Here is a 17,102-nt window from a genome sequence, read left to right as displayed (position 1 = left end):
GTTCCCACGGCGTAGTAATAGTAGTAATAGTAGTAATAGTAGTAATAGTAGTAATAGTAGTAATAGTAGTAATAGTAGTAATAGTAGTAATAGTAGTAATAGTAGTAATAGTAGTAATAGTAGTAATAGTAGTAATAGTAGTAATAGTAGTAGTAGTAGTACAAGGGAAGGACGTGGTGCGCGAGATCAGTGTGGGTACCTGATAGAATTTCATGGTATTTAGCAATGCGTATAATACGAGAGTTATCGTTGAAGCTTCCTTATGCTCGCGATCAGGGGTAAAGGATACTGATTGTTAGACCTCCGCATGACCCAACATAACTAGGCCTCGCCATGGGAGTACTGCGGGTAGCCATTTTGGCTCCTCGACCGCGGGACGGGTAGGTCAGTCCTACCCATTACCCATTACCCATCTATCCATTAACTATCAATAATCCGTTCAGGATATGCCAAGACGCATAATCTTGCTGATTCATCGCATTGCTAGATAACTACTAGTTATTAATTCTATTAAGTACTTATACTGATCCTCGTACCACGTCTTATTCTTATAATTCTATCGCTCTCCTTTCCGAGATCGATCCGTTTACTTGATAATGTCGTCGCAAATGAATACTCGTTAACGTAGCCTATAGCTCAACTCGTGGGGCTCTAGCTAGTTACTTTGGAGGTGAGTAAATTAATAAATCAGATACTCGTAGAGAAACCCTCCCTAATGAAGAGCATTCTTGCGAGCTTATCACCGAATAATCCCCCTTATAGCGATTCAATCATCATAGCAGAATTGATTCATGATTGTCGTTACAAGCTCTCCCTACACAATGAATTCCACGATACTCTAGTCCCTTGTAGTAGAGAAACAATTATACATTGAATTATCAAGATTGCCATTCATCTCGTCGACATCATCATCGCAACAATGAGTGCTAGCCCTGACACCAGTAGTATGTTTATTGAGGAAAGGTCTGGTTTAACCACAACGCCATTGCTTGGAATTGAGCCCCGGGTGGAAGTTTCCAGAGGAATTCCGTGATCGGCTCAACGTGGAACTCTCGAACAACCAGACTAAAGCTCACTTCGGAATGTTCAGCCTATTATAATGGCGCTAATTGGGGGAGATTCGAACGACATCGCCTATTGCCCATTTAAGAAATTGAATAGATTACTGGTACATGGTCGTACCGTGGCGTTTGTGCTGGTTGTTCACCGCGCGGTGGAATCGACCTGTTGTTGTGTCAAAAGGGGGCCCGGAAACGGAGTCAGGGGATGAAAGATAATATTGTAGATAATTAGGCTATCCCAGTAAATTACTATCTTTTTCCATTGTCAGCATTCATAATCGCCGTCAAAAGGGCCTCGGGTCATTACTCCAACGCCTAGGCTGAACAAGATCACCCGGTTCTCTGGCAGATTCTATAGTACCAAATCCAGAAGGTGGGTCTGCATGATGTGCAATTTCAGAAATTATGTTACGGTCGGATTATATGTCATGGAGGTATTACTTTATGAGCATAGTGCGGGGGTAATCAAATGGGTAAGCCTGCACGATCGCCGGCCACCGCATTGGGGATGTACCGAGCGCCATACAAGGGAGGGGCCCAGTATGGGCCCTAGTATTTTCTCTTCTCACCCACAAGAATGTGAAATGGCCTCATATGTTCCAGGTAGGTTCCAGCCACCATGACTCTCCGTATCAGCTATCTGAGTACTATCAGGTGATTCGAATTCCCGAAGGGTGAGAGTAGCAGCGATGTATAGTAGTATGAAGAATCAGGAATCAGTCATCTCTTACATGATAAACCTGAGCATGGTCACTCAATCTGAACCCGTGCTATCATCTACTCGGCGAGTCCGAGCCTGAGAGCGCTGCCAACCCAGATGAGAAAGCTCTACCTGGCAGACAATATCCGGTTCGTATATGCCATTAAATCCAACAACTGGGCATAGTTTCGAGGCTAATTCCTCTTCTCCTTCTCCCATACCACGTAGTGGCTTGCAGGTATGGATGTTTCAACTTCGCTAGGAACAGGTTCGAAATCAACACCGATACTATGTACCTCCTAAGATCTTGATGTCCGCATGTACTACTCCGGACTCTTGACGACTTTGCTTGCTATACCTGTCTAGAACTAGCACGCATTATCCTCTTTCTCACTGGCCGAATCATATGCGCCTAGAAGGAGAGGAACAATTAGGATCTTTAGAAAATGTCCCACGAAAAATCAACGCGAGTGATCAAGAATTCGTTATAGGCGAGCAAGACGGTTTCTCGATGACTATTACATTTTCTAAGGAACGACAGGTGTGGCTGGAAATCTCCTGAGCCAAGACGCCAACACTGGTTGCCTCCTTCGGCTCAGTCTACTATTTTCTTCCAAAATGCCTCCCAAACTCAAACCGCAGAGTCATTGTTGGTCGTAACTAGTTGATGCGGGGTAATAAACACAAGGGGTCTAGAGTAAAAGAATCGATTTAATTGCGAATGTTCGACAGAACAAAGAGAAAGATGCGAAAACATGGCTTGTTGTTAGAATACTCTAAGCCACGCTGGGCATTGAAGCGTGGCGTACCCGCCACATACGAAAACCGTCATTGCATGACAAATACCACTATATGGAATGTCCAGAGAAACCGTATTTCTCCCAGTCCACGTTTATCATGGAAACACATGGCGATGGTTCGGTTAGCTCGCCCGATCTTCAGTTGGGGGAGTGGGCCAAAGCCGCTCAACGCGGCGCGGGGGTGTGTTGCATCCAGAAAGAGCTAAGGAGAGCGAAGCGCTAATATCAGTCTCAGGATTTGCTTGCAGGGCTCGGCGAATCATGATGGCGTTTGAATGCGGCCAGTGCTAGACCAGGAACCAAGTGGACCCGGAGGCCACGAAAATGGGTGTCGCACAAGATAGGCAGGGTACGGTCTACTAGAAATCGTAGCCAGTGCAGTTGTTGATGGAACGGGCACTGGGGGGTTTTCGTTTTTGGTCATGGGGTTGTCTATGAGAGAAGCAAGTGAAAGGTATCGGAGAATTAGGATAGGGTCTGTCTATATACTATGAGATTAGCTTGTGTCAATCAAGTTTCTAATGACCGAGCTTAAGATAGAACAAGCGATCGGATAGGCGGACAAGTCTGCCGTGAGTGTGCATTGGGATTATTCCTCCCATGGCTGGTACAGAGTGGTTGCTCCACACCCTTGATCTCATAATCGGCTCTGCAGGTTAGAACCGTTCAGTCTATGTACTCGCTCCCAAGTCTGGCCCTCACCAGCGAGAGCGCTGAGGGCCCGACTTGGGGCCGAGTATAGCGTTCAACGCTAGATGCTTGGCATGTGATCCGGTTGGTGGGGGCGGTCGAACCCATTTTTTATCTAGTGGTCAGCAAAGAAAGATGTGTTTGGGTGATAGGAAAGTTGGACATACACAAAGGTCATGTAAAGCATACAGAGACTGAATTCCAGATAGAACCATATGACATTTTCATTACGTTATTTCAGAGATTACATAGTTTGTGGTGTCCCTAACAAAAGCTATGGTGTCCCTATCAATTCCCCCTTCAGGGGCTGTTGGTGAAATTTATGGGTTCGCCTAGTCCCTAGGCTTAATTATCCGGTTGACAATTCTATCAGTCGCAACCCGTTCCGATTATCGGGAACACCTCTACCTCTCTCAATTTCACGTTTTCCTCTCAAAGCCAGAGTATATGAAACACTTGAGGAAGGCAGAGTGGAGACAGAATACCATGTCGAACCCAGAGAAAACCGCGCCGTTTGGTGCCCAGCCTCTTGACTTGGCATCGCACGTTCAAGATTCCGACTTACAGCCCGTCGTCAAGTACGGCCAAGTTGAACCTGATGATGGTCTCGAAGTCGTGTTTGATAGTGGGCTCGAGGTAGTTCCTGGTCAGTACGTCTCCGACAAGTGGAAGACTTGCAGCTACAAACAAACCAATGTCACACCTTCGCATGATGAGTTGCTGGATGAGAACGCTGGCGCTACCGGTCAGCGTCCCGATGAAGGCCTGCGGATTCCCAGCCAACATGAGTACAAACTGCACGAACTGCCAGTGGCTGGCGAACGAACAGCCTCTGACCGGATCTGCGGCTGCAAGCGACGGTACTTCTGGATCATCCTAGCGGTAGCCATCTCATTTCTCGTCCTGGCCATTGCCCTTGGCGTCCCTCTTGGGGTCGTTCTTCACAACAAATCCCGCTCTGCTAGGTACGCCGGAGTATGGTGGAATAGACGAGTTGAGACAGTTATTAGCGTTGTGGTTGACAGAGCGATTTGCTAGAGAGCCTCTTTAGTGATTTCAGTTGTTGATGCGCTGTCTTGGTCTTATCTACCAGTCACCAATTACCACGCATACCAGCTCGTTCACCACTGCGCTTTCTTGTCTCTGCTCTGCTTCTTCAAAGAACGCCAACTAATATCATCACAGGTTATCCCCCGCATCATCAACAAAATCCATCGCCCTAGGCGCGCCCACAGAATCCATGGTGTCCATAACTTCAAGCGCGTCTACAAAGTCGACGGCATTCACACAGTCCCCATCCTCAACTACATCCAAAGATTCACCTACGACCACAGATTCATCTACGATCACAGATTCACCTATGACCAAAGATTCACCTATGACCAAAGATTCACCTACGACCACAGATTCTACGACCACATTTCTATTATCCTCTCAGACCTCAACGGATGCAGGGACGGAGCTCGGAGAGACGACCTCTACATCTACCACTCCACAAACGCCAACTTCTAGTGGTAAGTGATGGCTTACTTCCCATACTCCCAAATTCTTTGAATACTGGTATATGTGAATCCGAGCGAATCTAACATCAACACATTTTAAACCATAATAGATACCTGCATCGCCGGCACTGTAGCAGCTGGTCAGACTGACAATTTCTTGGGTCTGTGCAGCTTCGCGTGCCACTACGGCTATTGTCCTCCTGGTCCCTGCTTATGTACGGAGCACGGGGATCCAGTGTCACCTCCGCCAGCTACGGGCCAGATAGGCTGCCCACTCCCTGGAGAGGATCTTGGGTATGAGGGATTGTGTAGCTTCTGCTGTAATCATGGCTATTGCCCTAGTATGGCTTGCACGACAGAATGCTAGGAGGGTCTATCTGGGACTGCCAACCTGAGTTGCTATGAGAATAGCATAAGTATAATCCCTAGTGTATTTCTTTCTTTTCTATATACTTTCTATAAGGATAAGAGATGGTGTACGAGGTCAGTGTGAATACTTAATAGAATGATGGTATTTAGTAATGCGTCTAATATAAGAGTTACTGTTGAATCTCTATAGCAAAAGTCGGCAAAAGACTAACTCTTCAGCCTAAGTTAAACTGCTTCTAGAAACGCGACGTAAATTGTCGAGCACGTCCGTTTTGTCATTCCCTTTTGATATTTCTTCCGGCCTAGATCGCGACTTCGATCTACGACTTCTCTTTTCTCTCGACAACTATGTTCCCGCCGTCGTCCGATTCCACAATCGCGTGGTCCACTTTCGCTGTTCTGCGGCCAGTAAGGAGAGACATCTCTTCGTTTGTGGGTTCGTGTACTCGGGATTCGATGTCTGTGTTCACCGCACTTGTAGCAGCGACCGTGTTGTGCAAGCAGGTTACGGTCTGCCATGCGAGGAATGTGTCCTTAGGAGCGCGAAGCGAAAGACGGTGTCGAGAGCGTGGTCCGGCAAACTGCGGGCTAGTCCGGGCGCTGGCCTCGCGGTTCGGTAGCCGTCTTTCGCAGTTGCGCATCTCATGGTCAACGTCGCGATAAAAGTCCACCAAGTCATAGAAATCAGTGGGCTTTTGTAATCCGATCACTTGTCGTTCTAATTTGTTCGATATCGCATTCTCGAGTAGTGGTATCATTGCATCTTAAGCATATCCGACTTCCTTCGCACAGCGTGCGAAGACGGCGTAGAAATCATCGAAGGTCTTTTTTCCCATGCGCAGAATGAGTAGCTCATTGCTCGCTCGTCTTCTCTCGCTCATGTCGCCAGAAATCTTTTCTAGAACTTCTAGCGTTCCCTCGGCTTCGGTTCAACCCTACGTTGCATTCCATCTTTCTAATACAGTTTATCTATTCTCATACTGGCGGTATCTAGCACACAACGTCGCATTCACTCTTTACCAGAATTCATTGAACTTAAGAGAGTCTTTCTTGCAAAATCAAAGCCTCAATACAAACCTGCATTTGTTTGAATTTCATATTTACCTGCCTACTATAGTATTAAAATAACCATAATAATCATAGGCCTCTTTAAGCTCAACTAGAACTCTCAATTCAACTTTAAGTCGCTGCTCGATGCTTTAGTCCGCTATCATCACTGAGAACCTCAATTGCGTGGTTGTTATCTTTCCATCCTTTCGTCTTCTACAGAGCGATTGTCAGCCGTACAGATTGACTACTGGATGGCTCGAAAGTTTCGCTCTCAGTGGCGACTGACCACAAGCAATACCACTTGGATGGACCAATATTCTTGATCGCTTGGTACTCTTCATCTATCCCAAAGGAGTTCAATATATCTTGGTTGCAAGCTGCTGACTGATTGACGAGTTTGACTTATCGAATATCCTGAATGTATGTGGCAACATTGGAAGCTGAGAGTGTCAATAGAGGGCATTGATAAAGGACGATTCTTTAGCGTAGGGGCTTAGATGGATAGAATTGGCTCCCAAGTTCAACGAACCTTTCTCGCACTCTTCTAACAGCTCCTTCGTCTCCTCAACCTTACCTTCTGATAACCTTGCGCGTTCCCCAAAATGCCAAGTGTCGTAATAGACCACTCCCTTCTCAAATCCTTAATCGCTTCATCCGCCTCCTCACTGCTACAATGTAAAATGGTTATTGCATGGACTTCTGATGTTTCCTTGAACAGGAATACCGAAGGAGAAGGGGTGTACATATACTTTACTGATAGCGCCACGCAGTTCTTGGAACGTGCTACATTGAATCATCTATCTCTTTCCATCTTCCCTCTTTCGGGCTCTTTCGTGTTCTCGATGACTGCCTATGTACCACCTGGCGCATTTCTTAAGCGATTGTTTTTTATTAGCTTTTCTTTTCCACTTGCGAGTGCAGGCATATGGAGTAGCAAAATGGGAACATATAAATCATATTCCTTTTCTGTGGCCTGTCATGTTCTTTAATGGAGCAATGTAGTACAGTGCATCCGAAACTGGTGTCACCACTTTCATTATGGTACTGTACTATGAGGGGACATGTGTCGCCACCAGCACTATTCAATCGCCACGCACGACGAAGCCACGGCTTTAAGCAGGTCGCTTAGCCACGACCACTACCCGAGGAAAGGACAACGCGGCGCCGTTCACACACTCCTGATAGCCGGCCTGGATTAGATGGGTAAATCGAGCAGCGGCCTCGAGCTGGCCCTTGCCTGCCAATTTCGCCGCGAACTCTTGCATGGTCAACAGATGCTGGTCGTTGAAAGCGCGGACCAATTCCAAGGGTTCATCATAGTAGTCTATCTTAGCGTCCTGGAACCCTACCTCGGTCAGGAGGCGCGGCAATTCCAAAACCCAATCATGTCGGCCTCCCGCATGCGATGCCTCCTTGATTTCTTCCAACGCGGGTGCGGCAATGGAGGTGTCCACCTTCTTGATGCACATATTCACGCAGTCTAACTCGTCCCACTGGAGATAGCCCCCGGTTTGACTAGTTGGAATAATTGACGGATGGTGACCATTGGATCTAGACCGGAAAGGACCAGCACGAGGAGTCGAACGTGCACTAGATCATATTTCGCCTCTAAGTCCGCGGGCACGTCGGTGAGGAGGTCCCAGTGCTGTAGGTGAATGTTGGGGGGCAGCCATCCGGGATGGGGAGCTTGGGTGAGGTCAATGTCCAGCCCCTCGAGCTGGCAGTGAGGATAATCGCGGGAAACGTCGATCAGCCACAACGCAGTCCCGCACCCCACGTCGGCGATCTTCTCAAGGGCTGGGGCTGTGGGAATGGATGGGTGAACGTGGAAGCCAAATACTTGGCGCCAGAGGAAGTGCTGCAGGTTCAGCCGGATGACTGAGCGATGATCCTGCTGGAGAGCTTATCCTAGGCCGTCCGCAAGACGAAAGCTGGCTTGGGACTCGGAAGAGGTGACAGGGGAAGGATCCAAATCAGGCATCTTTCACGGCGCTATACTTCTGCAACCAAGTGAATCAGAGAGGGAGGGAGTTATTGACGCAGATGAGGGGTTGACAGGGAGTTTCGAGACGTGTTGTTCCCTGGCCTGAGGCAGCGACTCCAGCCGCTCTGTTTTGGTCGCGTGGTTGATATCGTGAACAATACAGCGCTGGACTTGTGCCCTTGGAATATTGTGTCTGACCAAGTGGATCCTTGATTAGCCACTCATCACCTGACGCGGGATGCGGGAATGTGGTCAACATCAACAAGATAGAAGATGTCTGACATTCTGAATATAATCGAGCTATCTCTTTAATAGTACAAAACGTATAATAAGCTAAATCAACGCACAATGCCAAGAATGTCAAAAAACAAAAGCAATTTAGTGCTGTATAACTTTTATCCATTGTCCCACCATGGGCGCCATTCGGACAAATTAACTAAAGTTACTCATTAGTAGACTGCGGCAGCATCTGCAAGATCCGTGGATGGCGTGTCATCCGCTCCGCAATTTGCAGATACAGTAGGATAGGCAGGGTCCGCAAACCCGCAACTTGTGGATGTAGTAGGATAGGTAGAATCCGCAAATCCGCAGTCTGCGGAGTGGATGTGTCGAAATCTACTCATTAGTTAATTTACCACTAATTGAGCGCGTTGACGGAATCTTGTGCACACCTCTGTACATAAAGGCATATTGAACAGAGGCAGTTGTGCAAAGATAGGAAAAACCACTGCTGCTGGCTTGTACAAGGCGCCCCGTCTCAGGCGCCCCGTCTCACCATCCCGCCCTGTCTCGCTATCTCATCTTCTTTCTTCCTTCGACAACATACCCTTTATTCAAGACGCGGGAATTTGTGCGAGTCGACTCCTTCGCTCACCGTCTCTCGAGGCTTCGAAAGATTCTTCTCTTCTCCTTCGATCTGCTTCCTGTCTGATTGCATTAACTCCATCTAAACTACTGCTCAAGACAGGCTGGCATTATGGGCGACTTGAGTGACGTTGACGTTCTTGTCATTGGAGCAGGTAAGATGACGGTATCTCCTTTCGCTTTATTGGAATTCATCTGCTAATGCACATGTCGAACTAGGTATCTCGGGGATTTTTGCAGCCAAATTTTGGCTGGATATCCACCCTGATTCTCGACTGGTTATTCTCGACAGGGACAATTGCATTGGAGGTACTTGGAATTCGCGTAAGTCGACTCACGTCTCTTGTCTTATCTTCAGCTTCACTTACTTTTTGTGGACCGCAGGACGCGGCTACGATTCCTTTTGGACTCAATTCACGATAGGAACGGGTGAATTCTCGGACCAGGCCATGCCACGACCACCGGTCGAGGACGTCTATCTTGAGTTCTTCAAAGCCAAGCATACGACGAAGTACCTCAACGACTATGTCGATTCGCATAGCTACTTTGGTCAGACGTTGCGCGATAGAGTTAAACTCTCAATCGAAGTACAGTCGGTTCTGAAGATCCATAGCGGGTGGAACGTGGTGTCCAAAGAACGAGAGACTCCAATACAGCACACGTTCAAAACTGCCAAATTAATTGTTGCTAGTGGCTGCACTTCAATTCCTAACATGCCTTCGCTACCCGGAAGGGACGAGTTTCTCAATCAAGTTCTTCACCAGGACGGTTTCGGTTCGTCCAATGTCTTGACCTCGCCAGATGTCAAGAATATCACCGTCCTGGGTGCTGGAAAATCATCTGGCGATATGGTTTACGAAGCAGTCAAAGCTGGCAAAACTGTCTCTTGGATCATAAAAGCTACCGATACGGCTGGTCCCGGTTTTTTTCTCTCTCCACAAGGGGTATGGCCATACAAAAATGCCTTTGAGATAGGAATGACTCGACTAGCTGCAACTCTTACTCCTTCCTTTATGAATGGAGTAAACTGGTGGACAAGTCTCCTTCATTCTTCTAAATATGGCCCCAAAATGATGGCCGGGTTCTGGGGCTCTGTCGACAAGAAAGCTCGAGCAGAGGCCGACTTCCAACGAAGTAGTCTACAAAACTTTGACAAGCTATCCCCACACTCACCGTAAGCCATGATTATCCCCTCCCAGATGGTTGTCCTCCTCGACAAGCACTAAATCAAACAGGATATTCTGGCAAAATTGTACAGGCGGACTTCTTAACCACCACGATTTCTTTGACACTATTGCAGACAATGTTCGCATTTATGTTGGTGATGTTGGTTGCCTCGAGAAAGATGTACTTTGTCTGCAAAGCGGCGAGAAGATACCTACCGATGCTCTACTCTGCGGCACAGGCTGGCAGCCTTCGCTCCAATTTTTCTCCGAAGAGCAGTGCAGGGAACTTGGTTTACCGCACCTAGTAGCCCACGAGCCACCAAACGAGAAAAGCCACTGGGCGACCCTCGAAGCTGACGCTGACGAAAAAGTTCTCGCCACCTTTCCGCAGCTTGCAAACCCTCCTTCAACCTATGTCAAGCCTACCACAAAGACCCCATACCGGCTGTATCGAAATATTGTTCCTTTGTCCAAATTGGGCGACGCAAGTAAAGATCGTTCTATTGTCTTTATTGGTCAGGTCGTTGTAGGTAACTACTTCCCTGTTGTGGAGTGCCAATCGATGTGGGCGACAGCCTATTTTGACGGGAAACTGGAATTGCCGGGTGTAGAAGAGCAGGAAAAGGATGTAGCTCTGTTCACAATGTGGTGTCGGCGTCGATACCTTGGTACTGGCCGTCAGGGCAATACCATGACCTTTGAGCTCATCGGATATACGGATACCTTGTTAAAAGACATGGGTCTCCGCACTCACCGCAAAGGCTGGTTCAAGGATATTTTCTCCTCCGTCTGGGCTAGAGACTTTAGGAGCTTGAAAGCAGAGTTCATGAAGAAGTACGGGTACAATGAGACCGAGGAATAGATACGTTCGATGGTTACCAGCCCAAAGCTGCCCAATATTACATGAATATTCGCATCGCTGAGTTTAATAGGAGCACTAATAAAGAGATTTGGCTTTAAACTGACAGAGTTCAAATCCCACGATCTGTACATCAAGTGGGCAGGGAGTTCTCTAGAAACCTGATATCTAGGAAAGCTGATGGCGGCGTGACTCAGGGGAAGTCAGGAGGCGCCTTGGTAAGGACCTGGGGGATCACGACAGGGAGAGAGGGAGAACGGAGATGATGATGATATTCCTAACCCGTGGGGGGGAGCATCCATATGGCAAAAGTCAGGATATGGCCCACCTACTCTCCAGGGTCAACTGGGGTGAGCGCCTCGCCCTGGTTTCCCGCTCCCCGATTGGCCCGCCCCAAACCGCGGTGCGTGCTCCTGGCCCCTCGGGCCGCGTGCCCCGAACTTGCTAGACCGACCTATGAGACGAAGCGAAGGGCAAGAGACAGGGATCTATACAATATGATAGATGTCGAGGTCAGTAGGGCCAACGCGTTACGCGTGAGTGCAGCACGACACGAAATCCCTCTACGCCGTATTTACGCGAACTCCTCTAGCTCACTCCTCCTCTATCCTCCTCTATTACTTTTCTCCCTTTCGATGGACCTCTTTGCGTTTAACTCGACCTATCGGGTTTAGATTTGCCAGGGCTGCTAGACCGGCGTGGCACCACGGACGATCTAGGGCCACCTTACTAGTAAGAGACATCGCCACCACCCGACCTCAAAGACCGAACCACTCCGTGCGGCCGCCTAGGTGGACGCATAGCATTTGAACCTATGGGACCTAAGCGTCACTCCGTTTGCGCCGCCGCCGCCTAAATCGCGCCTAGTACCTAGAATACCAGTATACTTAGGATATCGCTACCTAGAGGAAGGCTGCTTCTATATAGTACGATCGCTAGAAGCAATACGTAAACACCGACGTATGAATCATAGCATTCGTGGCCGCCCCGGCCGGCCGGCCTCTTACTAGGCGCGAAAGCAAGGCGTTCTAGTCTACTACTAGCGCTTCTTCGTTACTAGCCCTAGTAGTCATTTCTTCCCTATAACGCTAGAGGCCTAAGAGAAGCGGACGCGCTAGGCGCTTGAGATGTCTAAGGCCGACTTTGTGCTCGCGTAGGTAAACGACGCACTCCTCTAGTCCGACGACCTTACTAGGGCTAAAGATGATACTGCGCCGCTTGAGCGCAATGTCACGGAAGCCTCCCCGTGGCTTATACTAACCCGCTAGCCAGAATACGTGGGCGGACGCTCGTTCTCCTCTATGACGGCCTTAGCCGTGCTGCCCGACTATACGACGGAGCCTATCCTCGCTACTATTGAAGGTAGTATCGGCCGCTTAATCTACGCCGCTTTTGAATCAATCTCCTCCTATCGGATTAACGAGTTTAACTAGGTGTGTATTAATAGCTTCATCTAGCGCGAGGGGGTGTAGTAGCGACCTATCTAGATCCGACTTCGCCCCTCTACCTACCGCCGCTACTAGTAGGCTTAGGTGCGGCTACTTAGCTTCGTCTACTAGACTAGTCGCCCTAGCTAGACTATCGAGCTCCGTCACTAGTTCACTACGGCGTAGCTTAGCGCATTAGATCGGATAGAGAAGTACGCGGTCTAGGTTAGGAGTATCCTCCTAGCTACGAGTAGCTGTAAAAGAACTACTTGTCAGGGTAGAAACCTGTTGGTCAGGTGGGGAATGATGTTCCGAAAAGGAAGCGATACGGTAGCGAAATAGTACCGAGATAAGAGTGATTCAGTAGAAACAAAGACACACTGATTCTTGCCAGAATCAGCTCAAAACCATGGTTTGTTTTAACTTATAAAACAAAAGCGGGGTAAGTATATACAAGCGGGTCACGTGATATCGATCCTGAATAACCTCAAAACTAGTCCAATCTGTAACAATTATGCCCCCTCCTAAAGCGACTGACCCTAGGCGCGAAAATAACCAGGTAAACAACAAATAAGACGACAGAATCATACGAATCAAACGCAATCAGGTAATATAAACAAAACAACCGGATTAGGCGAAAGCAAAGAAATATAAACAAAGAGCAAACAATCGCAGATTCGGTACCGAACCCAATGCGGCATAGTGCCGTGATCCTAGTGACAAGGGTCGGGTGATCTTCAGGCCGACAAAGAAACATATAAACAGACAAGATATCGTGTTGTTATTCTGTTCTCGTTTCCTCTTCTTCTGCAAAAATTTTCGAATACCGTTTCGGACCCTTCTCTACACAATTTCTTGTGCGCTTCTGCCTATATTCGCCCTCAGTTTTTGTTGCTTGTTTTGTTAACATCATAGCGGACGTTGATCCTGACGATAGGCCGCCGGCGACTCCTACGGGACGCACTCGCGCCTCTAGTGGAGATGGAACTCCTATTCCTCCCACGCCGATACGGGTCCGAATCACCCGTGATTCGCCCCTCGTGCCCCAGATTTACTTCTACATGTCGTACTTCCGCACTACCTTAGCCAAGTTCAAGAAGGAGGTGGTAAAGGACGGCCGCAGTCTAGAGCCATTCTCAGTGATTTGCGAATACGATGGTTTTGCCTCGAAACGGTGCAAGGGCTATGACAAGAAGAATGCCTCTTACTACTCGGTAAGTTCCTTCTTGTGTGCGTCTCAGGGTCGTTTCGGATGCTTATCGCCCTTTTAGATTAATCGTATGATGATTAGTGACTAGGCTAACTTAGTCAAGCTATTAGATTGGACTTTTCTATTCTAGAATTGCAACAACGCGCTTAAGGAAGTCTAGTCCGATGAGCTTATCGGGACCGTTTCGTCTGCGATTCTTGAGCTCTATAGGGTTTTTAACGCTATGGCAAAGGCGCATCGTTCTAAGTACGGATTGACTGATTCTAAGAGGGACGAGAAGGTGTGTACGCGCCTCCATCCCATGGCCGTTTCGCTAACGATTCGCCCTTTTAGAACACACCCCTAGAATATCGTGCCGCTATCGAACGCCGTAAGAACGAAATAGTCACCCTCTATCCTAAATCCTATTCTAGACATAGACCACTAGGTGGTCTAGTAGTTAAGAAGTCCTAAAAAAGTGGGGCGTGGGGGCGATTTGGGGGGTGGTCTAGCGTGGTTTTTAGACCACCAGAAAAAAATCCTCAATTCTAGAGCGTTGAACTTCAAAATTTCAGCAAGTCTAATCAGGGTCACAAAAGCCCTCCTATTCAAATTTCAGTGTGATCCGCCTCAAATTGGGCGGGTAGGAATTAATTGAAATTTGACCCTGATTCTCCCTGATGGGGTGTGCCAAGCCCTAACTAGCGGGCGCGTATTGTTAGCGCCTTACGCTTCCCTACTAGGGAGAATAAATTACGAGCGTATATTATTACTGCACTATAGAGTAGACGGTGTATTCGTAGTCTATCTACAAAATCATCTACACAAAACGCTTGATAGTAGACCTCTATAGAGAGGTACGCACCTAAAATTGGGAATGTGAAGATTCTGCAAAATTATGCATAGTGCTCCTGACGAAGCCGGTTCGAATGATAGTAAAATGATTGCGATCGGACCATCCGTTGTAAAGTTATTCACGTTTGCAGTTTTGTTTTGCGAATAACTCCATCAGCGACGGTCGGAACGAGCTCCAATGAAAATATATACATAATAGGCCCGTCTCGAAGCCGTATACAAAATTATAGCGAAAACGGAGATCATTGAAAAAATTCCGGTTCATAGTTGTGCGACGAATATATATCACCTACCCGTAGGTTCTGTGTACTATATATGCTATGAGTAGTAACAATCCAAAAATTTATATAGAAATTTTCGATTCCTTTTGACCTCCCAACCAGGTGTATCACTATCATCATGACATCATTTATGATTATTAGGCTACGATAGAATGATTTTATATTTTCTGTTTCACATATTTCACTTAGTGATTATAGATGAGTTTCTGCATATATTTTATAGGGAATTTAGGTAATTATTCCTGATCTTCTTTTATATTTTGTAATCATGAGGCTATTTAGTAGCTTAATTGATTCATTAATCGAACTTAGTAGGGGAGGTCATCTATTAAGCATATTATGCTTCGGGATTATAATGATCAAGGCAAATTTCGTCATATCTTGTTATGTATTCGTAGGAAAGGGGGTTATTCTAACATCTAGGGGTATCAGGGGTTTTAGGGCTTAGGGCTTAGGGCCTAAATTATAGTCCATACCGGCTTCAGCTTGGGGCCGAGTAATAAAGAGATAAGGATTTGGCCCTGATAAGGCTGGGGCCGAGGTCATTATTCGGCCCCAGCTATAATGATCCTAATTTTGGAGTAATCGCCTTCAAAATTTTAGGAATTCTAATTCAGACGATTGAAATATTGATGTTTAAATTTTAGCGCTATCCGACTAGATTTGGGGGGGTAGGAATTAAATTGAAATTTGACCCTAATTCTGACTGATGGGGGCGCCAAGCCCATACAGCGGGAGCGTATGGTCAACGCCTTACGCTTTCTAACTATGAGAAATAAATTACGAGCGTATCTTATTACCACAATGTAGGGCGGACGACGTATTCGTGCTCTATCTACTAAATCATCTTCACAAAACGCTTGATATAGCTTCTGCATAGGTGCGTAGCTAAAATTTGGAATATTTAGATTCCGTAAAATTGTCCATAGTGCTCCTAACTAAGCTAGTTTGAATGAGAGTAAAAGTATTGCGATCGGACCATCCGTTCTAAAGTTATTCACGTTTGAAGTTTTGTTTTGCGAATGGCTCCATCGGCGACGGTCGGAATCAGCTCTCATTCAAATATACGTAATAGGCCCGTACAAAAGCCGTCCGTAAAGTTTCAGCGAAAACGGAGTTTATTAAAAAAATTTTGGTTCATAGTTGTGCGACGAATATATATCATCTCCCTACAGGTTCTATGTACAATATATGCTATTAGTAGTAATAATGCAAAAATTTATATAGAAATTTTGGATTACTTTTGACCTCCCTACTAGGTGTATTACTATCATCATGACATCATTTATGATTATTAGGCTACCCTATGGGGGTGATTAATACGGGCCCCAGTAGGATCAGGGTTTATTTCTTAATTATAGGTGAAAAAAGTGGGTCCGACCCTAGTTGAATCATCTACTAACCTAGGGTAGAATCAGTGATACTCGTCTAATAGACATAATATTATAGAATATTGTAGAAGAGGAACTTATCTATATATAGTTCTTTTTTCAGAACATTTCAGTTTGTTTTAGAAGTAGTTATAGGGATCTAAACGAGTCAAGTTATTTTGATAGGGTACGCTAGGGTCGCGCCCGCCTAGCATTAGTATACAATCACATCAACTTCTCACGTTCAGAATTCGCTAGGAGTAGGTAAGATTTTCAGGGGGCTTTTCAGGGGTTTAGATATACTAATAAGTTTCATTTAATCGTAGTCATAGCAGTTTTAGATCTTAGCTCAATTCAACCACAGCCAGCCAGATATACAATAGTCCAACTTATATATTTACATAGGCTCTATGGCCACTATCCCCCCCGCCGACCGGTTTTTCATCCGAACCACAGGGTTTCCAGTCATCATATGCCGTCGATGCGAATATGCTGTGCGTCCAAAGTAGGTGATCACTCATTTAACTAGTACACAGCATCGAATTCCCGTCGCCATTGCCCGCTAGGTCGCGAAGGCCGTCGAAGAATAGGATAACATCTATAAGAATCCCGACGAGCTTTAGTATCCCACATAGATTAGTAAGCTAATTAAGGGATTACACATTTATCGCGATGGTCTTTTATGCAAGAGAGGCACCTATGGCTATATATGTCGTAGTATCCTAAGCTTAAAGAAGCACTAGCGTAGTGAGCATCATTAGTCTACATACGATCGTGTTAGTCAACCGCGCCTATTTGAGTTCATAGCTAGCTAGGAAGCCATAAATATGGCTATAGAGCGTGTTGTATGCCAGCGATTATTCACCCAGGGCTTTGGATCGCATTAGGGCTTTAGGGCTTAGGGTTTTAGGGCTTAGGGTTTTAGGGTTTAGGGC

General features: G+C 46.6%; 5 protein-coding genes across 5 annotated transcripts; 3 read left to right on the top strand and 2 right to left on the bottom strand.

Annotated features, from left to right (window-relative positions):
- Window positions 1–3,737: 3,737 nt before the first annotated feature.
- N7474_003603 (uncharacterized protein) lies at window positions 3,738–4,763 on the top strand (the record flags this gene model as incomplete). Its single annotated transcript, XM_057195018.1, has 2 exons — window positions 3,738–4,216; window positions 4,487–4,763. 2 exons carry the CDS (start codon window positions 3,738–3,740, stop codon window positions 4,761–4,763), a joined length of 756 nt encoding a protein of 251 aa, XP_057052414.1.
- A 679-nt stretch (window positions 4,764–5,442) lies between these two features.
- N7474_003602 (uncharacterized protein) lies at window positions 5,443–5,880 on the bottom strand (the record flags this gene model as incomplete). The annotated part of the gene is made up of 1 exon (XM_057195017.1): window positions 5,443–5,880. One exon carries the CDS (start codon window positions 5,878–5,880, stop codon window positions 5,443–5,445), a length of 438 nt encoding a protein of 145 aa, XP_057052413.1.
- A 1,404-nt stretch (window positions 5,881–7,284) lies between these two features.
- Window positions 7,285–8,072, bottom strand: N7474_003601 (uncharacterized protein; the record flags this gene model as incomplete). The annotated part of the gene is made up of 2 exons (XM_057195016.1): window positions 7,285–7,665; window positions 7,716–8,072. Coding segments are annotated over 2 exons (738 nt in total), but the record flags the coding sequence as incomplete, so codon positions are not given.
- Window positions 8,073–9,132: 1,060 nt separating this feature from the next.
- On the top strand, window positions 9,133–11,048 carry N7474_003600 (dimethylaniline monooxygenase; the record flags this gene model as incomplete). Its single annotated transcript, XM_057195015.1, has 4 exons — window positions 9,133–9,175; window positions 9,240–9,344; window positions 9,405–10,194; window positions 10,256–11,048. The coding sequence occupies 4 exons, from the start codon at window positions 9,133–9,135 to the stop codon at window positions 11,046–11,048; spliced, it is 1,731 nt and encodes a 576-aa protein (XP_057052411.1).
- Window positions 11,049–13,164: 2,116 nt separating this feature from the next.
- Window positions 13,165–14,135, top strand: N7474_003599 (uncharacterized protein; the record flags this gene model as incomplete). The annotated part of the gene is made up of 5 exons (XM_057195014.1): window positions 13,165–13,202; window positions 13,410–13,686; window positions 13,843–13,962; window positions 14,016–14,052; window positions 14,119–14,135. The coding sequence occupies 5 exons, from the start codon at window positions 13,165–13,167 to the stop codon at window positions 14,133–14,135; spliced, it is 489 nt and encodes a 162-aa protein (XP_057052410.1).
- Between the last annotated feature and the right edge of the window lie 2,967 nt (window positions 14,136–17,102).

The sequence above is a fragment of the Penicillium riverlandense genome, assembly GCF_028828495.1.
Source record: "Penicillium riverlandense strain IBT 135883 chromosome Unknown utg000003l_segment0_segment0, whole genome shotgun sequence".
NCBI lineage: Eukaryota > Fungi > Ascomycota > Eurotiomycetes > Eurotiales > Aspergillaceae > Penicillium > Penicillium riverlandense.
Note: the sequence above shows the minus strand (reverse complement) of the source record. Positions and strands in the feature narration are given on the sequence as shown.